At 52.5% G+C, this 26,106-nt stretch overlaps 1 protein-coding gene across 30 annotated transcripts in view; it reads right to left on the bottom strand.

The window, feature by feature from the left end:
- Positions 1-26,106, bottom strand: part of macf1a (microtubule actin crosslinking factor 1a) — a 195,927-nt gene that overhangs the window by 41,626 nt on the left and 128,195 nt on the right. For 28 of the 30 annotated variants that reach the window (XM_035429155.1, XM_035429166.1, XM_035429170.1 and 25 more), the window contains 21 exons: positions 25,866-26,054; positions 25,224-25,520; positions 24,072-24,221; positions 23,527-23,760; positions 22,899-23,069; positions 22,223-22,564; positions 21,782-21,973; positions 20,305-20,481; positions 19,686-19,809; positions 19,148-19,347; positions 18,670-18,987; positions 18,167-18,333; positions 17,014-17,170; positions 15,714-15,825; positions 15,232-15,294; positions 14,336-14,574; positions 13,736-13,865; positions 12,653-12,852; positions 11,254-11,746; positions 9,841-10,838; positions 8,427-8,927 (listed from right to left, as the gene is read on the bottom strand). In XM_035429155.1, coding sequence (XP_035285046.1) covers positions 8,427-8,927; positions 9,841-10,838; positions 11,254-11,746; positions 12,653-12,852; positions 13,736-13,865; positions 14,336-14,574; positions 15,232-15,294; positions 15,714-15,825; positions 17,014-17,170; positions 18,167-18,333; positions 18,670-18,987; positions 19,148-19,347; positions 19,686-19,809; positions 20,305-20,481; positions 21,782-21,973; positions 22,223-22,564; positions 22,899-23,069; positions 23,527-23,760; positions 24,072-24,221; positions 25,224-25,520; positions 25,866-26,054 — 5,454 coding nt within the window. The remainder of the gene's footprint in view (positions 1-8,426; positions 8,928-9,840; positions 10,839-11,253; positions 11,747-12,652; positions 12,853-13,735; positions 13,866-14,335; positions 14,575-15,231; positions 15,295-15,713; positions 15,826-17,013; positions 17,171-18,166; positions 18,334-18,669; positions 18,988-19,147; positions 19,348-19,685; positions 19,810-20,304; positions 20,482-21,781; positions 21,974-22,222; positions 22,565-22,898; positions 23,070-23,526; positions 23,761-24,071; positions 24,222-25,223; positions 25,521-25,865; positions 26,055-26,106) is intronic. The other 2 variants (XM_035429148.1, XM_035429165.1) reach the window with 2 other exon arrangements.

Here is a 26,106-nt window from a genome sequence, read left to right as displayed (position 1 = left end):
CTGCAACGGCTCTTCATCATCCTCATAATCGTCCTCTCCGCTCCTTCGGCACTCTGCCTCGAGCCGCAGGGGGAGTCCCAAAGCGAAATCCGATCCCCAATCAGAATTTTTCTTTAAATTGTGCGATTAAAAACAAAAAAGGCACTCAAAGAAATGTAGATCCTTTTCCTCTGGAGCAGGACGGCCAGCTTTTTGTTCCTCCTTCCCTTCACCCCTTCCTCATCCCATGCTCCTCCGGGGGAAAAGAAACAGTCCAAAGTGTCCACAAAGCAGCGGTGTCCGGGAGAGGAGACGAGAGCAGGGGTAAAGGGGTTTATATTGCAGCAGAGCTAGAGGGGCGTCCAGCCAGGAAGAGCGGGGAGTGGGATGGGGGGCCGAGACCCAGACAGAGCCTCAGAGCCACAGCCCGAACGCTGCCCCGCGGTCGCTCGGCACCCAGACGGCCCCCGAACACGCTCTCTCTCTCTCTCGCTCTCTCAGCCTCTCCCTCTCCCTCTCCCCCGTCCTCCTCACACGAGGACACAACAAAGCTCCACACTACTTCAGCGCTCTCCTCTTGGCTCTTCTCTTTCACAGCTTCTCTTTCTCTCGCCGTCTCCCTCGCTCTGCGCCTCTGTTCTCAAGCTACTAAAGAGCTGAAATGGTTTGCAGCTGCTAAAAAAATCTCCCACTTTTCCTCTCTCGCTCGCGCACTGCCCCCCTTCCTCGCTCGCCCTCGCTCTCTTTCTCTCTCCCCTTCTGTTTTTGTTTGAATCCAGCTCCGTTTGTTCTGCTTCCTGCTCGGGTATTAAAACACAGGAAGTTCTCCAATCATGCCGGTTTCCTTTCCCAAAAAAAAAAAAAAAAAAACATGCGAGAGGGCTGGACGAACGAGCAGCACAGAGGGGGAGAGAGGAGGAGAGGTGCAGCCAGCGAGAACGATGAGTGCGGATGAGTGAAGTGGATTTTGCTCGTTAAAAATAAAAAAACAAAAATAACTGGATAACGTTCACAGGAGGAAGATAATCCCCAACTAAGCGCTCCACAAATCGTCTTTAGAAATAGAGAGGGAGAAAAATGAAAAACTGCGCTGGTCCTGCAGCCAAAGTCATAGTCAGGTCCACATCACAAAAGATCTCTTCTGGGGTGAGGTAATGCCGGTCCTATTCAGGAGTAACAACCACAGGGGACCAAGGCTCACGTCACCAAACGCCGTTCCAGGAAGAGAGCTGACACTCCAACTGCGAGTGAGATTTTAACATTTCCCTCTTCTTCACAACCCGGACCTGCCTCTCTTGGGCCAAACACCTCCCCCTCGAAAGGGCAGCAAAACACTGGGCAGCCAGGCTGACAGAGAGCGGGAGAAGAAGCAAGAGAGAGAGAGAGAGAGACAGAGCAGAGAGAGAGAAAGAGAGAGAGACAGAGGGGGAGAGCTGTAGATAGGCAGAGCAGAGAGAGAGAAAGAGAGAGAGACAGAGGGGGAGAGCTGTAGATAGGCAGAAGAGCCAGCCAAAAAAACAAAGCTTATCAATAACGGACTTTTCCAAATAAATCCAACCCCCGAACACACTGCAGGCAAATTCTCTCTCCGTCGCTCTTTCGCACTCTCTCTCTCACTTCCTCTCTTTCTTCTGCCACTGTGCTCCTCCAGGCTGGGATGGGCTTTTTCTTTTTTTTTTAAAAACAACATGTGCAGCATGAGACAAAGAGAGAGCAACGTGAGTGAGATTTGCAGTCTTCTTCAGCATTCCAGGCTTCTGCTGCTGTGTAACCGAACCCAGCCAGCCCTCTGTGCTCCTGAGCGGGGGGGCTGGGGGGGAGGGCGGGGGCGAGGGGTCGTCAGGATGACTGAGTAAAAAAATAAAAATAAAAAAAAAAGAATAAATACAAGACTGACGTAATCCAGCCAGGAGACCGAGCGACCTCAGATTCTTTCGGGCCGCGGGAGGGTGCGTGAGCTTGCTCCTGCCGTCCGGCTCTCTCTCCTCAAACTCCTCTGCCTGGAGCGCCTCCGGCTGACGTGTTCCTTCACAGGTTCTGTTGCTTCGCCTCCTTTTCTTCCGCCCCCGGTGCCTTTTTCAGACGCTCTCCCTTCATGTGTTTGAGAAAGTCTGGCAGAGAGCGGTCGAAGTTGACTAACGAACGCCCGCCTGCTCGCTTCGTCTCTTTCCATCCGTCCCAGACACACATTCTCCACTGAGCTGGGGGGAGGGAGTCTCTCTGCCTCTCCCTCTCTCCCTCTCTCTCTCTCTCTCTCTCTCTCTCTCTCCTAACTGTTGCTGTGAGCTGCCACACTGCCGTGGCCTGCATGTCAAACGAGCTAAATATTCTGCCTTTCTTTTTAACTCTCCCTCCCTCCCTCCCTCCCTCCCTCCCCTTCTTGCTGTCCCTCTCCCTCTCTCCCTCCCTGTCAGTTGTGTTGCAGCTGTCATGGCCACTTTCAAGACAAACTTCTTTAAAGAAACAAAAGGGGTTTGTCAATTTTTTTCCCCTCAGTCACTCTCTCTTTCCCTCTGCATACAGCAGGGAGCACACACACACTCTCTCTCTCTCTCACACACACACACACACACACACACACACACTGCATTCCAACTAAAAACACAAAACTGTGAGAGATAATGAGGGTGGGTTAGGGAGGCGAAGAAAAATGGGAATCAGTGGACTGGTGGGGGGAGGTGTACAGCCAAAGAAAAATCACATGCACCTCCTGGAAAAATCACATGCGTTCACTTAATGTTAACAGCAATATTTTTGCTCTGTGTGCTGTACTCCCCCCCCCCCTCCCCCCACCGCCCTGTTCATTCACATCACTGGTCTGGACAGTCACGGCTGGTTACAAAGTCACAGCAGCGACTCAGACAGAAAGGCGGGGTTGGAAAACAGATTACTAGCCCCCCCCCCCCCCAAAAGACAAAATCCCACAAACAGCCAGACGCACTCAGCGCACTGGTTGCTGTATTTCGGTGGGGAAGGCTGGTGCTCTGACAGCCCGGCCGTGTTATCTCCGCTACGCTTGGCACTGTGTGCTGCTCTGCAGCGGGACAGAGGGGAGCTGACACCGTGCATTCCACACCGCTCCTCTGCTTGAGCGCAGAACACCTGTTGGAACCAAACTTCCATCGACTCCTCTCCCGCCCTCCTCTGTCTCTCAGCCCCACCCCCCTTTTTCTCCTGCCTGTTATTTAGTAACCTCCTCCTGCCCCGTCACGATCACATCTGTATTTTCCCCTGATTTATCCTCACGCTGATCCGCCATCTTCCTTGGCCATCAGCATGCTCCTGACTCCCCCCTCTCCGCCCCTCTATATATCTCTCCCTCCCTCTTTTTCTCTCTCTCCCTCTCGCCGTTTTATCATTAACCGTATTTTACCCGCCAGCTTTGTTCCACCTGGTTCCAACACAAATACCAACAGAAAAAAAAAGGAACAGGAACACCGCCCTGTTTGCACAACGAAGTAAACCAGTAAAACAAAGTGAAGTCTAGCCCCATGCCTTATTGACATGTGATTTGTTCAAGCCATATGTAGGTCATTCATTATAGCAATAAACTGCATGCACAATCAGGCAGTGGCAAGTATGGGCCAGAATTATCCACACATACACAGATCCATGTGAGCGACAGAGAAACTGCCACGACAAAATGGGTCAAACTGTGCGGTGTTTTTACTTTTATTTTCACATTTCTGACCCTTTCAGCCTACTGAGATTAGGCGTGTGTCTGCAGCTCCAGCTCATTGCCACCCTTCCCAAAAATGCCCTTTCAAACAGAGAGAGGCAGAACGAGAGTTATCACCACAGTTCCCACAATGCACTGCACCACATTACAGAAAGAGCACCCTGCACACCCAGACTTTATTTATCAAAATGATGGATCTTAACACACTTATTTATATATATGTTATCTTTTAAATTAAGAGGTTTTACTTGTTATTACTGGTCAGCTAAACAGAGGAGGAGAGAGAAACATGGGAGCAGAGGAGGGGGGGGCGTGGGGGGTGGGCGAAGTGTGCAGTGGAATGCTGAGGTAATTCAGAGCAGCTGAAAAAACAAGCGAGCCAAGAGTGGCAAGTGGAACGGAGACTCAACACACACACATGCTCACTCACGCACACACATAATATACACACCAGTCACAAAGAGACATAATATACACACTGCTGCTCAGATATAATATCAACACCGCACACAGACAATACACGAACACGTACACAGTCATAACATATAAATCACTACTCACACATGATACCTTCACCCCACACACACACACACACACACACACGAGAGAACCAGCGGAGTACAGCAAAGGTCACTCTACTCATGAAATTACCACTAATCATGTTGTCCTGAATCAAATCAACCCCTTACGGAAAATAAATAAATAAACAAAACCTGACAAGCCTCAAGCCTCAGGTCCTGTGTGAGAAGAAGCAGACTGAGGGAAAGAGGATGACAGCGTGTGTGTGTGTGTGAGAGAGAGAGAGAGATAGAGAGAGAGTGAGTGAGTGAGAGAGAGAGAGAGAGAGAGAGAGTGAGTGAGTGAGAGAGAGAGAGAGAGAGAGAGTGAGTGAGTGAGTGAGAGAGAGAGAGGCTGTCAGTGGTTAGAAGGTGTGCCAAATGAATGGCTACAGAATTTGTGGTTCAAGCTCTCCTACATGTGGTTCAAGTATAGCAGGGTACTGCTCATCCATTGTACTTCAGGAAACATGATGCATGATGATGGGTTCTGCAAAACAAAGCCTGCTGGCTTATCTTGGGTTGCTTTTATGATACACCGACATTGCAAACACACCGTGACCTAAAATGCTGAGGGCTGCGTTGCCTTAGCTACACGTCAACTCCTGCAGTGGACAACTGTTTACTTCTCTATAACATACTCAACGCCAGACTTGAGCTAACTACAGACTTCTAGCGGGTAAACCTGTTCAATTAGAAAACCAAAAAAGTTTAATTTAAGATTTTAAGCACCCTCTCCTGTGTAGTTCTGGTTTTTGAAATTGTTAGGCTATTGCAATTTAGCACAAATTTATAAGCACATGAGCCCATGACAATATGCCCACAGATGCCATTCCCGAAGGCCTGAGGGTATTGGGGGTCAGACCGTGTCACAGGGCAGGCTGGGGTCCCCAAAGGTGGGGGTGCCGAAAAAGACAGCCCTTGTTATGAGAGTAGGGAGTAGAAACTGGCGAGCCTTGTTATGAGAGACGGGGGGGCGATGCAGGAAGTAGGGGTGAGGACAGTCGAGACGGGGGGGTGTGATTTAGGTGCTATTCCTGCATCCCGGCCCTGCACTGGAATTCCCAGTTGGAGAGGGCAGATTAGGCCCCCTGCTCCCGGCTACCCCCAGTCAGCTGTTCTGGGGCAGGGGAACGAGGGAGCACACCAGGGACTGGCAGAGAATTTGGGGGAGTCACGCCCTGTGTGTGCATGCGTGCCTGTGTGTGCGTGTGTGTGCGTGTGCGTGTGCGTGTGTGTGTGCGTGTGCGTAAGTATGTGCGTGTGTGTGTGTGTGTGTGTGTGTGTGTGTGGGTTGGGGGGCGTTGGGGACAGCTGGGATTCCGGACGCTCCAACAGACTGGAATTAGAAACATCCTTTCACACAGGCTGTGAGCACATTGCTTCAACACACACTACACACACCCACCCTCTGTCTCCACACACACACACACACACACACTCAGTTGCAGACAGTGGTCCCTCAGGATGCTTGTGAAATGAGAGACAGAGGAAAAGGAATGACGGCCAGCGCTCAGGAGAATATGAGCGAGCCTCTCTCACCGCTTCCCCCACCATCCCACCCCCCGTGCCTCAATGAGACCAGTGTTCACAACTAAAGCAATGAGAATCACTAATCTGACACCCCCCCTCCCACACACACACACACGCACGCGCAAACACTCTGCCCCCCTGCCCTACCCCAACCCCGCACACACAGAAAATACACACGCCGATCTCTGCTCCTTCTCCCTCAACTCAGCCATGACATCATCGGTGTGAACCGAGCGTCTTTCAAACAGGGGCTGGGGGTAAGGGGGCTGGTTTTCATAGCAGCCAGACATGTTGGGTTTACGATTACCCAAATGTGTTGCCTTACAGACAAGAAAGGAAGAGGGGGATAGAGGGGGGGATGGAGGGAGGGAGGGAGGGAGGAATAGAGTGTAGGGCTGCTGTAGGGGAAAGGGGATCCTGGGGAAGTCTCTCCCTCCCTCTGTCCCAGACCAGACCCAATTCCATCGCTTTGCTAAAAATACACCCCGGTCTCTCCAGCCTCGCCTCTCCACGCTCTATATACTGGCTGCGCTTTGCTGGGCGCCGAGCTGAGCCACCCTCAGCACTGATCCCAGGTCAGTCCGCCGAGCCAGCAGCCTCTCTCTTCCCCGTCCACTGCTTATTCACATTCCATTACACTCTCGACAGACATCTGCCTTCCTCTACACTGCTCTTTCTGTCTCCCTCTCCCTCTCTCCCTCTCCCTCTCTCTCTGTCTGTGTCTGTCCTTTCTCACACACAAACACGCTTTCTTTGACAGCAGGTTCGTCCAGACTAGTCTCGATAGTAAAGGAGGGAAGAAGAAGAGGACAGAAATGGAAAGCGTAAAAAGAGAAAAGGGCCTGTGTGTGCAGTAGCTGTCTGGTTATTAATAGGCCCTATAAATCGGTGTGGGAGACGGGCTGTAGGCTAAAGCTACAGAAACAGAACCCGAGGGGACAGGGAGGAGTGCAGGGAACCAGAGAGAAACGGACAGAGTGGAAGAGAGACTGAAGTGCAGATCTCTGCTTTATCTTGGCCTGCTACCATGTCATGCTGCAAATTAGGGTTTAGCACTGAATGAATCTCAGATATCCCAGGAAGTCTCCCTATAAAAGTGGGCTGGCTGCACTAGTAGAGGGGCACTCTTCCCACTGGACAAAATACATTCAATGGGGACACTGCACTGTAGGATGTGCTTTCTTCAAGATCATAGGTTAAACTAAGATCCTGATTCATTGTGGTAATTAAAGATTCCATAAAAATGACTGAAGAGTAGCAATGCTGTCCACAGTGTTCCGTCTTGGCCAGGTTCCAGGTTTGACATCGTCTTGACCACACACTCCTCCCCCTGGGAGTGGATAAGCACGACCCCCCCTCCTTTCCCCCGAGTTGCCTGTAAAAGATTAGTTCTCATTTGACCCTCACGGTTAAATAAAGGTTGACCAAAAATAAAATAAGTAACGCATGACCGCGCTGCTTTTCCCTCTTTACGCCACCGCAGCCGAGCAGACATCAAACCAGACTCCAAACGCTCACCAATGAATCTGCTCTGCGTCGCCCTGACCGATAACTGAGTCAATTATTTAAGCGGAGAACGCTTCCCCCCCGGCGAGGCTGACTCATGGCCAGCAGACAGCACCTCTCCTGATGAGGTGTCCTGCAGTCCGGCAGCCGTCCCCGGTGATCTGTGTGACCCCCCCGCCTGCCCCCGGCCGTGATGGATGTGGCCGGAGAGCAGAGGAGGAGCTCTGAGGTGATAACTGTGCCGCAGTGCAGTTGAGCGCGTCGCCGTGGGAACGGGCAGGGCCAGCGGCCCCCGTCAGGCGGGGGGCCCACTCCTGCTGAACGGCCCCGGCCTGGAGATCCAGTCGGTAAATTTAGCTCCGTTTATGTTGCCGTAGTGACAAATCCTAATGAGGATCGGGCCCTGCGGCAGAAACAGCGCGAGGGGGGAGGGGGGCGTACGTGGCTCACCATGGAAACAGCACAAAATTTCTTCAAGGACGGGTGACTCAGCACCAAACTCTGTAGCCAGCAAAACTGTCTCTCCTCCGGCCTTCTCCGTCTTCTAGCCCCTCCCAACCCCACCGCTCCACTTCCTATTACCCTCCCCTCCTCTCTCATCTCCCCCTCCCCTTGACCCTCACTGCCATTCCTCTCTTTTCTCTCACCACTTACTCTTCTCTCATCTACCACTCATGAGCCCCCGGCACCCCCCTCTGTTCCACCCCGGTCGTCTCAGGAGGGCTGAGTAAGACAGTCAGACATGAAGGCCTCTTCCCACAGAGACTCCATGAACGCCGCGGAGAGCCTGAGGAAGGTCAGCATCGATCGGCAGGGAGAACACGAACGCCGTCCGCATAGGCAGAGCCCGTGAAACACAGACCCGTCCGCAGGCCCCCTCCTCCACTGCGTACGTCAGAGAGGGCTGAGCGCGGGATGGGAGGAGGAGGGGTTACTGCAGGGCAGGAAAGCGCTCTCCAGCAGTCAGAACGCAGCGAACAGCAGAGGGCGCTGTTCCACCAAAGGGCCACTGCAGAGCTGCTTTTATACTCTGCGACTCTTGCCCTTCAACAAAGGAAGCCTGTCACATAAACACCAGCTGCAGAGCTCTCACACACACACACACACACACACACACACAAAGGGGCCGGACACGTGTAACCACGGCAGCAAAAGCGATAAGCTCCGCCTACCTTGAACTCGCGGAGCTGCTGCTTGATGACCTCCACCTCGGTGCCGACGGCGCCCTGCGCGTTGAGGCCGTCCTCGGCCCGGCCCAGCAGCCCCTGCAGCTCGGCCACGCGGGCGTAGAACTCGCGCACGCGGTCGGCGGCGGCCTGGATCTGCGCCAGGCGGGCCTGGCCCCTCTCGGCCAGCTTCCCGGCCTGCCGGCTCAGGGCCTCGGCCTCCCGCCGCAGGGCCAGCAGGTCCGGGGAGCTGCCCTCGCGCCGCAGCATGGCGGTGCAGTCGCCGCCGTGGGCCTCCAGCTCCGCGCGCAGCGCCGCCAGCTGGCCCAGGAAGCCGCGCACCGCCTCCGCCTGCGAGGCCAGCGAGTCGGCGTCCCGCCCCACCGGGCTCAGCGCGTCCAGCTCGTCGTCCAGGTCCGCCAGGCGGGAGAACACGTCCCGCACCCGCGCCTGCACCTCGCCCACCCCCTGCAGGCGCGACTCCAGGGAGGAGCAGCACTGCTCGATCTGCGCGGGGCGGAGAGGGCGGAGAGGAGGGCCGTTAATTCACCTCAGCTGCACGCGCAGCCTCGCGCATCCTCCCAAAAACATCTCACCGATCCTAAACTTTTCTCATTTTCCTCCCCCCGTTTTCCTCCCTTATGGAATTAGCGATTGTGCAAGCCTCCCACAGCTGCGGAGCGCCGCTCATATTCGGCTAATGAGGTAGCGCAGATCGCGCTGAGTCATGTCTTGGCTGCGGGGCGGGAGGCTGAGGTGAGAACCTCCTAACCCAGCCGCTCAGGAGCAGTGTCACACACGGCCACACAGGAGCGACGCTCCGCTGCTTCTGCCCTGGAGGATCAGCACTGCCACCTCCTGGACTCTGAGGGGCATGTGCACCATCCCGCTCAATAAACAAACTTTTACAGCTAACTTTTGGTCTATAATTACCAAAGGTTTTTACTGTACATTCTTACTGTAAGCTGAGAAAACAAAATCATAACATAATTTGACGTTTTTTAACAGATTTTAAGCACTTTAAATTGCTCTCAAGCAAAAGTATTACATGTGGTACAGAGGCAAACATGATACTGAGCCCTCACAGACTTAGGGGCCCATGTTCGCAAACTCAAATGTCCTAAACTAAAAGGCACTATAATTAACTAGACAAAGAGAGTCTCTCAGCATGAAGCAGACACACAAATATACACACAGACACACACAGACACACAGACACACACAGACACACACAGACACAGACAGACACAGACAGACACAGACAGACACACACACACACAGACACACACAGACACACAGACACAGACAGACACACACACACACACACAGAAAGACCTGCCCAACGGCGGCGGTAATAAACGGCGGCTCTGTGCACACGCCACACTCCGCTGATCGCTCGCGGCCCGCAGCCAGCTCTCACCTTCTCGCTGACGTCTCCAAACTCTCTCTCCATGTCCCGGGCCTGCTGCTCCAGCCGCTGGCCCCCCTGGTCCCCCGCGGCGCCCCCCGGGGCGTCCTGCACCAGTCCGCCGGCCAGGCCGCGCAGGTAGGCCACCTGCGGCTGCAGGGAGAGCAGCGCCTCCTGCTGGCCGCGCAGGCGCTCCAGGCTCTTGTTGCTGCAGGCCTGCGGGCCCAGCGCCTCCTGCACCTCGATCTGGTGGCGGGCCGACTCCAGCCTCCGCTCCACCGACTGCCGGCCCTCCTCGAACTCGCGCAGCCTCCCCGCCAGCTCCTCCAGCTGGGCGGCGCGCGCCTGGAGCCGCTCCGACAGCCCGTCCACGCGCCGGTTCAGCCCCGCCTTCTCGTCCCGCACCTCCTCCTCGCCCGCCCGGCACTGCTCCAGCAGCGTGTCGGCCGCCGCGTTCAGGGCCTCCACCAGGGGGCGGCGGCGCTCCAGGTCCAGGCCCAGCTGCCGGGCCTTCTGCAGGGCCTCCTCCAGGGCGGCGGGCTCCAGGGAGGGCTGGACCTCGCCCTCCTGCCCCTCGCAGGCCTCCACCCAGGGGGCCAGCTCGGCGCGGTGCTGCTGGTACAGCTCGGCGCGCGACAGCGCCTCCCGCAGGCGGCCGTGGCGCTCGGCGGCGCTGTGGTTGAGCGCCTCCCAGTCCTGGCGCAGCGCGGCGAGCCGCGACTGCAGGGCGGCCCTCTCCTCGCCGCCGGCGGGCAGCGAGGCCAGCAGGGACACGCCCTCGGCCTGGAGCAGGTCGTAGGAGCCGCGCTGCTGGGCCGCCCCGCGCTGGAGCTCCTCCTGCCGCTCCAGCAGGGTCCGCAGAGCCCCCGGCTCGCAGGGCAGGGCGTCGCCCGCCCCCCCGGCCCGCTGCAGACCGCCCTGCTCGTCCAGCCAGCCCCGCAGCTCCTCAAACATCTGCTGGAACTGCTGCGTGCTGGACAGCGCAGCCTGCAGCTGGGACATGCTGTCCTCTGTAGAGGACAGAGAGAGAGGCAGCATGCTTACCCACCTAGTACAGATAACCAATAACACACTACCAGCCATCTATACACCAACACTCACACTCTCACAGATACACACTTACTCTCACTCACACTCACACACACACTCTCACACACACACGCACACACACACACACACATGCGCACACACACACACACACACACACACGCATACACTCTCTCTGTCACACACACACACACACACACACACACACACTCTCTCTCTCTCTCTCACACACACACACTCTCTCTCACACACACACACACACACACTCTCTCCCTCACACACACACACACACTCTCTCTCTCTCACACACACACACACACTCTCTCTCACAAACACACACACACACACACACTCTCTCTCTCTCTCACACACACTCACCTGCTCTCTCCTCCAGGCTCCTCAGGGGGGCGCTCACGCTCTCCAGCCTCTTGCGCAGCTCGTCTCTGAGGTAGGGCTCGGCCACGATGGCGCTCAGCTCGCCGCACAGCTGCTCGGCCCGGCCCAGCTCGCCGCGCCGCTGCTCCAGCTCGGCGCGGATCTCGCCGGTCTCCTGCAGGCGGCGCCGCAGGGCCTCGGGCTGGGCGCTGAGGGAGGCCTGCGCGTCCAGCCGCTCGGCCAGCGCGCCCACGCTGAGGGCCAGCTCCCGCAGCAGCGCCTGGTAGCGCTCGCTCGTCCCCTGCGCCCGCTCGATCAGCTCCGAGCGCTGCGACAGCCGCCGCGTCAGCTCGCCCCACTGCCCGGAGACGGCCTCCAGCTCCGCCCGCACCTCCTCCTGGTCCTGCGCCTCCCCGCCGGGGGAGAGGATGCCCTCTGCGGCCTGGGTCAGCTGCTCAAACTGAGGCCTCCTGGTCTCAAACTCGCGCAGCATGAACTGGGACGGAGAGAGAGACGGACACACTATGAGCTCAGCGTGTAACCATGGTGTGTACCTGCGCCTCCTGCATCTGCAGCAGGCTGGAGTCTATGTGCCTGTACCTACTGCGGGGGGGTGGATGTCTGGGTGTATGTTTGTATCTGTGCTCGCTGTGTGTGGGTGGATGTCTGGGTGTATGTTTGTACCTGTACTTTCTGTGTGTGGGTGGATGTCTGGGTGTATGTTTGTACCTGTACTTGCTGTGTGTGGGTGGATGTCTGGGTGTATGTTTGTATCTGTGCTCGCTGTGAGTGGGTGGATGTCTGGGTGTATGTTTGTTCCTGTACGTGCTGTGTGTGGGTGGATGTCTGGGTGTATGTTTGTTCCTGTACGTGCTGTGAGTGGGTGGATGTCTGGGTGTATGTTTGTACCTGTACGTGCTGTGTGTTGGTGGATGTCTGGGTGTATGTTTGTACCTGTACGTGCTGTGTGTGGGTGGATGTCTGGGTGTATGTTTGTATGTGCTCGCTGTGTGTGGGTGGATGTCTGGGTGTATGTTTGTACCTGTACTTGCTGTGTGTTGGTGGATGTCTGGGAGTATGTTTGTACCTGTACTTGCTGTGTGTGGGTGGATGTCTGGGAGTATGTTTGTACCTGTACTTGCTGTGTGTTGGTGGATGTCTGGGTGTATGTTTGTACCTGTACGTGCTGTGAGTGGGTGGATGTCTGGGTGTATGTTTGTACCTGTACGTGCTGTGAGTGGGTGGATGTCTGGGTGTATGTTTGTATCTGTGCTCGCTGTGAGTGGGTGGATGTCTGGGAGTATGTTTGTACCTGTACGTGCTGTGAGTGGGTGGATGTCTGGGTGTATGTTTGTTCCTGTACGTGCTGTGAGTGGGTGGATGTCTGGGCGTATGTTTGTACCTGTACTTGCTGTTTTTGGGTGTTCAGCATGTTGGGGTCGATGCTCAGGGGCCCAAGCACACTCATCATCAGCTCCTTCTCTCGCAGCCAGGGTCCCAGCTGACTGGCTGCTGCTGCAAAACTTCCCAGCCTGTCAGCACAAGTCTCCAATTCTGCCTGTCTTTGAGCTGCCATTTGATTGGCTTTCTCCCATCTTGAGTCTGAAAGATACAAAATGGGGGGCAGGGGTGAATAAGAGTAAAGCTACAGCTTAGTGCAGCTTAGAAACCATGACAACAAAACAAAGTTCGGGGGCTCAGGCAACCATGGCAACCTGGAACTGCAGGGGATGATAAATGGCTCAGTGCGGCTATGAATAATTACCTTAATAATAGATATAGCAGGAAGAAGTAAGCTTTTAAAAAAACAATAGAAATAATCTTTTTGAATTTAAAATATCCTTGCAAGCATCTCCGACAATCTACTTTAAAAGGTAATTAATTTCTTGCGCATTAGCAGAGTATCAGATTCTGATTCCTACTAACTGCCTAACTGGATATGCACTGTGATTATAACATGTGGGGTTCTGGGGATTATGTAGATACTCTTTAAATATATATCTAATTTTAGCATTACTGCAATATTCCCGGCCATAAATTATAAATATTAATGCCTAATCCTAACACTCAAACCACACGACTTTCCTTTTCATGAAAGCTATTTGTTCTGCCCTGCTGCTGACAAGCACTGACCCCACCCCGCTGTAGCACTGACCCCACCTCTCTCTGGCACTGACCCCACCCCTCTGTAGCACTGACCCCACCCCTCTGTGGCACTGACCCCACCTCTCTCAGGCACTGGCCCCGCCCCTCTGTAGCACTGACCCCACCCCTCTCAGGCACTGGCCCTGCCCCTCTGTGGCACTGACCCCACCTCTCTCAGGCACTGGCCCCGCCCCTCTGTGGCACTGACCCCACCTCTCTCAGGCACTGGCCCCGCCCCTCTGTAGCACTGATCCCACCTCTCTCTGGCACTGGCCCCACCCCTCTGTGGCACTGACCCCACCTCTCTCAGGCACTGGCCCCGCCCCTCTGTAGCACTGACCAATGTCTCTGAGCTGCTCTTTCCACGTCTCTGTTTCAGGGGAGTCTGGGTTCTCTGCGATTAGCTGCTGTAGAGAGCTCTTCAGTTCCTCCACCTTCCCAGAATGCTCTGCCAGCTCTGACAGCAGGGCCTACGGCACACACATAGGGACAGACAGTCATGGTTGAGAGTCATAGCAGAAAGTGACCCAATGGAAGGTTTGTGTTTAAACAGGAAGGGGTTAACAACTCTGCTCCACTACCTTACAGATTAACCTTGCTCATTATGGGGTGCGGGCCAATACTTAAATGTGAATGAATGGCAGCAAGACGGCATCATAGTTAACAAGAGATCGGGAGGTTGCTAGTTCAAATCCTGAGAGGGACACTGTTATTGTACCCCTGAAATCAAATACTTAAGCTGAACTGCTTCAGTGAATAACCATCAGTATAAATGATTAATATGTTATAAAATATTAAAGACATCATTCATGTCTTCCTGCCAAGAAAATAAATAGTGTAATGTAATGCAATCCCTCTCTTCAAGCTTGGTTCAGCAAAGGACAAAACATGGTCATTTACATAAATTTCATTTAGCATTCCAAAAGCTAAATGACCTAACCTTGTTTTGCTGAGCCTGGGCGCGCACCGCTTCGGGTTTGGAGGGGGAGGCGGTCTGCCCGAGCGCCAGGGTGTGCTCCCGGTCGCCCAGCCAGTGGGCGAGCGCCTCGGCGTCCCGCCTGGCACGCTGGCGCAGCTCCAGGGACGAGGCCTGGCGCCCCTGCCTCTCGCGCAGCTCCGCGCCCAACCGCTCGTACCCGCCGTTCACATCAGCCAGCGCCACCTGGATCTCCGTCAGGTCTGGGGGGAGGGGAACAGGGCATGGAGAGGGGGAGAGGAAGTGGAGGGGGGGGAGAGGAAGTGGTGGAGGGGGGGAGAGGAAGTGGTGGAGGGGGGGAGAGGAAGTGGTGGGGAGGAAGAGAAAGGGAAGGAAGAAGCAGAGATATGATGGCACCCTGTAGAAAGCCTCCTGTTTTCATCTACCCTGTTAGCCTTCTGAACTCCGATGTGAAAACTGGCACGGAGTTGACGAGGGATGGCTGGTGACGGCAAAATGACGGGCTTGGCTGGCGCACAGGTACGGTGCTGACGCACAGTCAAACTCACAAACACTCACAGTGAGAGGAGAAAAGCAGAGGAGCGTGCATTGTGCCATGTGTCTGATGTGTGTGTGATGTGTGTGTATGGGTGTGTGATGTGTGTTATGTGTGTGTATGGGTGTGTGTGTGTGTGATGTGTGTGTATGTGTGTGTGTGTATGATGTGTGTGTGATGTGTGCGTGTGATGTGTGTGTGTGTGATGTGTGTGCGTGCGTATGTGATGTGCGTGTATGGGTGTGTGATGTGTGTGTGTGATGTGTGTGTACGCATGCCTACAGCACTGTGCATGCAGGAATGCCATGTCTGTTCAGTGCTGCTGCTGTACGGTATGCAGACACAGTGAGCGAGGTGAGCTCACCTTTGCAGGTGTGAATGCCATTGATACTGCTGGGGCTGCTAGCGCCATTGAGCTGGGAAACACCTGGGAGAGAGACTCACACTAAGACTCCAGCATAGCCACGTGTGCATGCGCACGCACACACACACACATTCACGCACGCACGCACGCACGCACGCACACACGCACGCACGCAGACACTCACGCACACACGCACGCACGCACGCACGCACGCGCATGCACACAAAAGCTGTAACAGTGAACACAACTGAAAGACAGACATGTGCAGAGGCACACATATTCATTTCAAACGTGCACAAACACAAAGGTAAGCGAACGCATGAGCACACTATCACAAACGCAAAAAGACACAGGCAAACCCAGAAGCATAAGGAATATTCAGAGTGACTGACAGACAAACGAAAACACTTAAAATTCTCAGCCAAAATACCAACAGTGCACTGACCCCCCCCCCCCCCCCTTCATCCCTCCTCCGCCCTCACCGGTCTTGCTGTAAGGGGCGGTGATGCTGATGATCTGAGCTTCCAGTTCTGACCCAGTTTGGTTCAGGTCCTGGACCCGAGCCCCCTGGGCCTGCCAGTCACTAAGCAGCTCCTGAAGAACAGGAAAATTGGCACATGACCAGCGACATCATTATTAAGGGCCAGCAGAACAGCTGCGCTTACATCACCACCCAGAACAATTTAGGAACTTTCTTATACACTGTATTATGGTTCCAAAAATCTAATAGTCTACAACCTGCTGTAAAAGGTCAGCATTCCACATCTTGTGATTAACACATGCATACAATATTTGAATACACACTCACTGATAAGCAAACACACACACACATAAAAAATATATTAAAATATATGCATAATTTAATGGCATAACAGAACTACAAATATACCGGAATGTTTGTGTCATGTGTGATGTTCAGGTCAGTTAGAGAACAGTTGATTACTGAATAAATGTATCTGAAGCAAGCTGAGCATTTCATTGCTATCATGTATATCCATATATTATGGAACAAGGGCTTCTCTGGCTCACAAACTGCCAGGGGCAAACTAACCAAACCAGTTTGGACCAATCTCTAACACGTATCACAGCAAAACTTCTAGAATAGTGTATGCTGAAACAAAATTCATCACATCCTTTCAGCTGTAAAAGACCAATTTGTCTACCAGAAGAACTGTTCAACCACAATTGCTTTCGTCAAGGCATGCCAGTCCTGGCTGACCACATTGGACTCACAAGATGCTACAGTACTTCGGGTACTACTGGCAGATATAAGCAAGGCCTTTGATAGAGTTAGTCACGCAACATTGATGCTGCTCTTTTGTGAGGTCATCTCAGATCCTCGAGACATAGCATGGACTCTGAACTACCTCCATGGGAGGACTCAAAGGGCGCTCGCTAACCACACACACAGTGACTGGACCCAAATAACCTCTGGAGGTCCTCAAGGAGGAGTTTTGTCCCCATACTTATTCATGCTCTATGAGCCATACAAGCTTGACCATCATAAAGACCCCTGTATAGGCTCAAAATGTGAAACCATGGTAAGTGTATGTGTTATCTTATTCTCTTAAAATCATATCTTGTTCTTTCTTTTACAACTGTGAAGATGAGTGCATTTAAGACATGTTTCTGCAAGACTCTTTCTATAAATAAATGAATTAATGAAATCTAGTCATCTAAACAGACCACAGCCACAGCAGTCATTCCGGGCACAGGGTCTCTAGGTATTCTGTATATAGCATCGCTATCAACACACACTTGTGTAGAAGCACACACACACACCTGCAGCTGCTGTACCCTCCTCTGCAGTGCCTCGGTACTGAGGCCGGCCTCCTCTGATGGCAGCTGCTCCTGTGTTGCCTGCAGCCACCTGAGGAGGGCGCCAGAGAGGGAGCGGAACTGCGCCAGCTGCTCCCCACACCCCTGAACAGCATTGGATCTACAGCCAGAGAAGAGACAGAGATAGACAGAGTGAAGGAGAGATGGGGAAAGGGGATTATGGGAGATATATTAAGAACAAAGCCATCTATGTGCAGTTGCAGTGGAATGTGTATCTACTGGAGGAGGGACAGAATTTTCCAGTTCTTGGCTTTGAAAAACTTGTTTGTTTCTTTAGTAGTATGTTTGGGATCATTGTCTTCCTGTAGGATGAAGCAACGTCTAATGAGTCTGGAGGCATTTTCTTGAAATTGAGAAGATAAGATCTTCTGTGCAATTCACATTGTACCACTATCAGCACTTAGATCATCAGTGAAGACAACTGAGTCAGTACCTGTGGCAGCCATACATGCCCAACCCATAACACCCCCACCACCATGTTTCACAGATGAGGGTGGGTGCTTTGGATCTTTGGCAGTTCTTTTTGGCCTCCATACTTTGCTCTAGCCATCACTGATACAAGGGAATCTTGGTCTCAGCTGTCGACAAGACTTTTTTCCCCAAAACTCTGAAGACTTTTAGGTACTTCTAGCCATCCTGTTTTTGTGGCTAACTAGTGGTTTGCATCTAGCAGTGTACCTAAAAGGTACCTACCAGGCCCTTTGCGATAACTGAGCTCACAAGCTGGTATGATCTTGACAAATGCCAATACCAGACTCCAAAGGCAATTAAAAGCCTAGTATCAAGACTAAATGCTGAAAGGTCTCTCATACCAGCATTAAGGAAGCAATTGAACAAACCTATCTAATCAGAAACACCAGTGAAGCCATTTGTGCCCAATGTTTGATGCGCTGAAATAGGGGGGCTATGTATAAAAAGTACCGTAATTTCTACATAGTGAAATGAAAATATTTAAAAATACCCTTTAATAAAAGCTGAGAATCACATGTGAATTGTTTGATTACAAAGCCAAAATTGCGAAGAACAGAGCCAAATCAATAAAAAAAACTGTCAGTCCCAAACATTATGGAGCTCGCTATATTTTCAGTTTGCATACCTCTCGTTCACACTGGACTGCAGTCGGGCAAACTCCTCAGACACCTCTTTGACTGTGTCTAGGAGGCTCTGCGTGTTTGTGAAAACCCTAGACTGGCTCAGATTCGTTCCAAGCTCGCACAGGGACTTCAGCTGATCTTCTTCCTGGTTCAGCTCCGACTTCACTTCCTGAGATGGAGGAAAAGGATTGTTTATTTGAAGATCAAAAATCAGTGCATCCATGCATTGCATCATCTGCGGGTAGCCATAGAAACCCATTCCATTATCTCTATGCCCTGCCTTTAACCCTCTCCCACCCGCCCACATAGATGTGGTAATCCTTTCCCCTGCCCTTTCTCTATTGTCTATTTTTAAATCCTCAAATCCAAGTGGCATTAATTTCTATGGTCTGTCTGTATTCCGTAGCTAAGTAGGCCTTATCTCTAACATCTCTTTGTAGCCACTGAATTAAATAGTGATGACCACCAAGATTTGTCTGCAGGCCTTTAGCTGTGTATACCTCACCTCTATGGTCTGCTTGTAGTCCTTGACGCTGCAGTCTGGCTGGCCACCCAGGCTCAACGCTCTCTCGCGGCTTTGAGTGAAGTTGCGCAGGTCAGTGCTAAGACGCTCATAGCTCTCCAGCCGGGGCAGAAGGCCTCGCAACTCTGCCTCTCTCTCCCCCTGCTTGGCCTGGGCCTCCGTGTAGCGATGACTCAGATCCTGCAGCGCCCCCTGCAGCCCGGAGGCCGTGGTCGCATCTGCCGTCTGGAGCAGCTTGGATACAGAGTCACGCGTGGTGTCCACACTGCCCTGCCTGGACAGCAGCTCCTGCCGCAGTTTCTGAAGCAGAGAAGGAGCGAGGAAAAAGGAGAGAAAAAGATGGGATAGAAACAGGGTGATAGAAAGAGGGTGATAAGAGAGTTAAGAAAGGCAGGAAAGCCCACAGAGCGTGAAAATCTCAGCAGGAGGCTGGGTGAGAGGTCCAGCTGAGACGCAGTACCTGATTCTGAGTGAGGGCATCCTGAACAGCCTGGGCGGTGGGCAGGACCGGCCCTGGCGCCAGCACCAGCCCGTTGAGCCAGGACAGGAGCGTCTGAAGCCCCTCCTGTACGCTGACCGACTGGGCCACGGCCGTCTGGAGCTGCTCCGCCCGGGCCGACACAGAGGCAGAGAGAGCGCCGAAACGACCCTCCAGGGCATCTGCACAGGGAGAGACACGGAGGAGAGGAGAGGAGAGGAGGGACGAAGGAGGAAGAGGGGGAAGAACAGGGGAGCAGAAGAGATAGAGAAGTGAATAGAGAGGGAGTGACAGAATGGGTGGTGGGGGAGGTATGTAAGGCGGAGAGGAGAGGGAGGAGGGAGGAACAGACAAGGAAAAGATGAATGGTTAAAAGGGGAAGAAGACGTGACGAGTGAAGGAGAGGAACAGAGGGGACAGTGTTTATTTCATGTTTTATTAGTCAGTTTTTACACCAGTTGTTCTCAGGAAAAGGTGAGCTTATGTCAGCTGAGAATGCAGCGAGGGGCGGGGTCAGTACCCGCAGTGCTGCTGATGTCAGAGGCTCTCAGCGTCGGCGACTCCTGAGCATTGGCCAGGTCCCTCCCTGCTCGCCTCACTCTCTCCAGCTGCACAGAGCGCTCGGCCAGCTCGTCCTGCACCAGCTGCGCCCCCCGGTGGACAGGGGGAGAGGAACAAACACAGCAGTGAAGTTGAGTGAGCAGGTGTAATAAAATATCATAAAATTGTTTTTCCCCGTTTTCCATCTTTCTCTAGTCCCTCCCCACTATAGTTCTCTTTTTAAACCCCTCCATTATCCACCACATTCTTCCTCCTCTCTCCTTCCTTTTTCCCCACCCTAAACATATTCCCTCCATGTCATTCCTTCCTGTACCCTCACCTGCAGTTTGTGTGTGTTTGTGTTCTGCAGTGTGTGTGTGTGTGTGTGGGCGTGCCCGTCAGTCTGTCTCACCTGTACCGCACGCAGAGTGTTCTGCAGTGTCTGTGTGTGTGTGTGCGTGTGTGTGTGTGTGTGTGCGTGTGTGTGTGTGTGTGTGTGTGTGTGTGAGTGTGTGTGTGTGTATGTGTGCGCGTATGTGCGTGCGTGCGTGCGTGCGTGTGTGTGTGTGTGTGTGGGCGTGTCCGTCGGTCTCTCTCACCTGTACGGCACGCAGAGTGTTCTGCAGTGTCTGTGTGTCTGTCTGCTCTCCACTCGGTCCAACCACACACTGGTTCTGTTCCTGCGCAGTCAGCCAGGACGTGAGAGAGCCCGCCTCATCCTGGTACTGCTGGTACCGGTCCAACAACCCGGACAGATGTGTGCCCAGTTCCGAGGACTGTGAAACGTCACAGAGAGAGACAGACAAACCACATTATTAATATTAATTACCCCTCAGTACAGTTGCTTATTGCTATTAATTTTTACCCTCGTTTGTAAATATGCGCAGCACTAACATATCGTGTCAATAGAGCAAAATAAACTAAATTGAATTGAGAGACAGAGAAAAGAGAGAGAAAAAAAGTGGAAAAACAGCACACCTTAAAGGAGTACCATGGTGGTTGAACGTGACACTTCCCAGTTGTCTTCAGGCAACAACAAAACAAATGTGCATAATTTTTTTATTCTTCAGTCATTTCAATGTACTTAAAAACGTATTTTTCTAAGCCTAAATTTCCCACGATAAAAATTCACCCGAACCGTCTGGGCGTGGTAATGAGAACTGTCAGTTAGCTATGATTGACAGACCGTGCCCCGTTACCATAGCTACTCTCATGATACGTGCTCTCTTTGGGAGACTGAATTTTCACAAGCTAGCTAGCTTAGTAGGCCTAGTATATCAAGTATCGGTAGATAGCTAAGGTAAGGACGTTGACTTATATCCAATTATAATTTTTGCTATCTAGCTAGCCAAGTTAAGATAAAAGCACAACTCTAACGTCCTCATAAAAGCAAACTAGCAAGCTAACGTTATCGATAACATTGCCTTATGAAAGCAAACCTCCTAGCTAGCTAACGTTAGCTAGCTAGCTAAATGAATATAACCAGAAATAATCTAAAGGCACTCTAATTTAAGTGAACCTAACGTTAGTCAAATATTTGCATTGTCTGAACAGCAGAACGGTGTGTCCTGTCAGATTTCTTTACGGGGCGTGGAAATGGGAGTGGTTACTGTATTCGTGACGTAGCAAAATGACAACTTTCTCAACCGGTTGAAAATAGGACGATGAATTTAAAACGCATATTTCTCCAAAAATACAGAACGGACATATTTAATACTTTGCTCATTGTGTTTCTTCAATGCCTCTTGTGCAAATAGCACATAAAACCGAGAAAGTGTGAAAATCACCATGGTACTCCTTTAAGGAATTATAAAATAAATAATTAATTTGAAACACAGAGGGAGGGAGCGGGAGAGAAGCAAACAGGCAGTGCCCTCTACAGCAAAAACAACAGATGACTGAAAAGACCAGTCACTTCACTTGAGGAAGAAAAAAAAAAAAAAAAAAGACATTTTTAGACCTTCTGCATGATCCCCTTGCATGACAGTTACACACTTTTCGGTGCTCACCCCCCTCCCCAGACTCAGGCATGCCCAGCGTTCCCACAGAGCCCTCCCAGGCCGAGCCCAAGCCCACCTTGGTGTGCAGGGTGGCGTATCGCTGCGTGGCGTTCTGCAGCCTGTCGCTGACCAGCTGCTGCGTCTCCTCCAGGGCCGGATCCACCCCGCCCTCCCTCTCCCGGGCCCCCTGGACCCAGTCCAGGGCCTTCTGGCCCGAGATGGACACGAACCGCAGGTCTGCCTTGTGGCAAATCACGTCCTCCCCCAGCTGGAATTCGGTTAGCAGTTAGCTATTTATACGGTGCCCAACACACCCTCTAAGCGCATACATACCAGTGTGTGTCTGTGCGCGCACATACCACTGTGGCGTGGGTGTGTGTGTGTGTGTGTGTGTGTAGGTAGGCAAGTGAGCTCATCCATGCACGTGTGCATCTATGTAAGTGTGTTTGTGTTCCTGTGTGCGAGTGCGCACACGCGAGTGAATGCGTAAAAGCCCACGTGCGTCTTTGTTGCGCACCTTCTTGTGTTCCTCCAGCCTTCGCTTCAGCCCCTGCGCGTCGGTTTCTCCTTCCCCCAGGGAACGCAGCTCCTGCTCGCTCTGCTCCAGCCAGGCCTCCAGATGGGCGTGCTCCTGCAGGAACTTGGCCAGCTCGTCGCGCAGCGCGTCGGCCCGCCGCAGCCGGTCCTGGCAGCTCTGCAGCCGCTCCTGGTGCTGGCTGCGCAGCCGGTCCAGAGCCGCGCGCAGACGCTGCTTCTCCTCCGCCGGCACGCTGGAGTCCGGCTGCAGCAGGAGCGACTGCGCAGACTGCGACACCTGCATCAGCTGCGCCTGCTGCGCCTGCAGCTGCTGCAGCTCTGCCTGCATGGTGGAAGAGGAGGAGGAGGAGGGACTTTAACTCAATTCAATTTACTTCAAGTAGAGGGCGCTGTAAGAACAGCACTATAAAACGACATTCCTAATAAGAACAAAACCATTTCCAGGGTATATGAACATGCAGACTCACTTGTAAAGTCTTGGATTAGAATTTGTCTTTGTTCTACCACACCAAGCAAGTCAGTGGCTTGAAAACCTGGGCATGACTAGCCCTGAGTTTGGCTTTCTAAAGACAATTCATTCACTGACTTCTGCTGGTACCTTACGCAAACAAAGAGGTGAATTCTACAGTCAAACATGCAGTGGTAGAGCGTCTGACCTGGAGCATGTCACAGTGCGAGTGTACAGCGCCCCCTGGCTGAATGGAAGACGCAGAATCTGTGTGCATGACGCCCTGGGGTGTCTCCCCAGGCTGTTGTAGTGATGAGAGATCCTTCAGTAGTGTGTCAATCTTTCCCTGAGTTTCCTGCAGCTCCTCCACTGCCTTTGCCTGGTGGGAGGGACAGACCACACATAAGTCCACACACAAACACAAACACAACCAAAACCAGAGAAAGAAAAGGTCAAGTGAAAGGTAAAGATGAAACTGATTAATGGCAAAAGCACCATGAAATAAAGCATCTCAGTCCACAGCGCCAGGCCCATGGTTAGCGCCTGGATTGGGGAACGTGTTATCCTCCCCTGTCAACAACTGTCACATCCAACAGCTAAATTATAATTCTATCAATTTTCTTCATTAGTACGATGGAATTCAAGCAATTTGAGGGTTAGGTGTGTGTGGGTTGGTCATATTTAATGGATTTTGTCTCTGTTGGGGTAAAAGCTGTACAATCTAAGTATTCATGTAGAAGGGAGAGAGGCGCATCGGTGACAGTGGCAGTTTGAATGGTGTGGGAAACACCATTGACCACAGTGGGGTGTGGCTGTGGAGGTGGGCAGGTCGTTACCCTCTGGGTGTTCTGCTGGACCGTGGCGCTGATGGCGGTGTCCAGCTGGGCCAGGGAGGTCTGGGTGGTGTCTGTCAGGGAGCCGTACTGCTCTCGCACCTGGGACAGCGCCCTCTGCAGGCTGGCCCTTTCCTCTGCACTCAGGCCATTGCCCTTCTCCGCCAGGAACTCCTCCACACCCCTCACCGTCTCAGACACTCCATCTCCCCGTGACTGCAGGTCACGCTGGACCTCCTACAGCCACAGAGGAAGAGAGAGGGAGAGAGTGAGTGAGAGAGGGAGAGTGAAAAAGAAACAAAAGGGAGAGAGAGAGAGAGACAGAGAGAGAAAGAGAGAGAGAGAGAGAGAGAGACAGAAAGAAAGAAAGACAGGGAAGGTGAGGGAGAGAGAGGTAAAGGGAGGGGAAATTAAAATGTGAAAAAATGAGGAGATTTAGGAAATCTCTAAGATGGTGATATTCTTAAAGTAAAAAAGAAGAATTAAAACAGTAGAAATGAGGGATTTTGGTAGACAACCAGGAGGAAATCTGATGAGCTTGCTCTCACCTTCAGTTCTCTCTGCTTTTGCTGCAGTACACCAACATCGCCTGACCCCGCTCCTGCTTTCTGATTGGCCAAAGAGCTGGCAGCTCCTGCCAGCCACATGGCCAGGCCTTCCAGCTTCTGAGAGCACTCAGCCTTCTGCTGCTGTGTGACCTGTCAATCACAGCGAGGGACAGAGCGAGAAGTGGGAAAAGAAGATGGACAGTGAGGTGAACTGACAAAAATGCAATTACAGCCCTCAAACTGTCAAATCAATTTTTAAACAACTATATATTCTAACCCCTGTCAATAGCATTTGATCAGACCTCCTTCATTCAGTTTTTTGAAGCATTAGTGAGCACACACAGTTGAAACCAGATTCAGTCACATTCAAAATTCACGCAGTCAACGGTCTCTCTCTCTCTCTCTCCTCTCATCTCTCTCACTCAGCCTCTCACTTCCACCTTCAGCTCCCTCAGATGAACCAGCATTGCCTCTCTCACTCCACCCAAACACTCAGGCTCGCGCATCACCAAACAAGTTCTCAGGTAAAAATTGTCAGCCGTTGAGCAGGATGTGTCCAGAGTTACCACACACAGACAGACATACGCAAACAGCACGTCGACCAACGGGTCAGTCAAGCCATAAATAAAAAAACCCATGTGAAAGAACGACAAACAGACAAACAAATACGAAGGCTTATCACTGTACGCCTTTTTTGTCTTTCTTTCCATCCAGTACACTGACAGAACAATCAGGAAAGAAAGCAAAAAGAGGGCCTTCGCCCTGCTTTTTTAAGTATCTCGCTTCCTTCGGTTGCACAAGCGTTTGTCTTCAGTGGCAATCTGGAAGAGCAAGGCAGACATGTTAATACACACGCGTGTTACACGGGTACGCATGCTCGCGCGCACGCGCTGGCGCTCAGGCTGGAGGGGCTAACGGCAGCACTGACTGTGGAGCGGCTGCTGGACAGGGGCATCATCGCAGCAGCAAGCAGTATTCCTAGCATGGCAATGCAGTGGGAACTCCAGAGGTCTGCTCTGTGTGTGTGAGTGTGTACAAGTTTATGTATGTGTATGAAGGCATGTGTGTGTGTGTGTGTGTATATGCATGTGTATGAAGGCATGCATGTGTGTGTTTGTATGTATGTATGCGTGTTTGTGTATGTGTGCAAACCTCTCTCTCCCTGGCGTTCTCTCTCTCTTTCTCCCTCTCTTTCTCCTGCTGCTCCTTCTCTCTCTCCCTGCGCTCGCGCTCCTCCTCCCGCTCTCTCTGGGCGGCCAGGCCGTCAGCCCGCGCCTGTGTGCGGCCCGCGGCCTCGTGGAAGGCCCTCTGCAGCTGCTGCAGGTGTCCGAGCAGCTGCCTGCTCTGTTCGGGCGCCAGGTCCTGAGCGCGCTCCGAGATGAACACCTGGACATCGAGCGCCACAGAGCCAACATCCCCTGAGCGAGCAGAGAGAGAGGACTGCAGCTCCTGAAAGAGAGGGGGGGGGGGGGAGGGGGAAAGAAAGATGGAAGGGTAGGAGAGTTGAAAAGGGAAACAGGATGCAATCAACGGGAGGAAAAGGAGAAAAAGAAAATGGAGGGGGAGGGAGAAGGGAATTATTGGATAACATTTAATTACACGTGAAATATATAATGCTCATGATCTCTTGCGTTTGCAGTCATTGTGTGACACAAGTGTATGTATGCGTTTCCCAGATGTGTGCAAGTGCATGCGCAAATGTATGCCTGTGCATGCATGTGTATGTGCATGTGTGTCTGCATTTGTGTGTGCTTGTGCATGTGCGTGTGTGTGTGCATGTGCGCAAATGCTCACCTTGCAAAGTTGCAGTTTTTGTGTGAGCTGAGCAGAGGTCCCATCTCTCACACTCTGCCCCTGTGTCTGCACATCTGTCCCTGTCACTCTGTCCACCTGTGTCTCTGTCGCTGACTCAGTCTCCTTCAGCCAGGACAGGAGGTCCTCCACTCTCTGCCCGAGAGACTGCAGTTCAGCACTCACTGCCTCCTGAAATAATAATGATTTAATACATGTTATAAGCCTCTATTATAACACACAG

Source organism: Anguilla anguilla, chromosome 8, assembly GCF_013347855.1.
Source record: "Anguilla anguilla isolate fAngAng1 chromosome 8, fAngAng1.pri, whole genome shotgun sequence".
Classification (NCBI taxonomy): Eukaryota; Metazoa; Chordata; class Actinopteri; order Anguilliformes; family Anguillidae; genus Anguilla; species Anguilla anguilla.
Note: the sequence above shows the minus strand (reverse complement) of the source record. Positions and strands in the feature narration are given on the sequence as shown.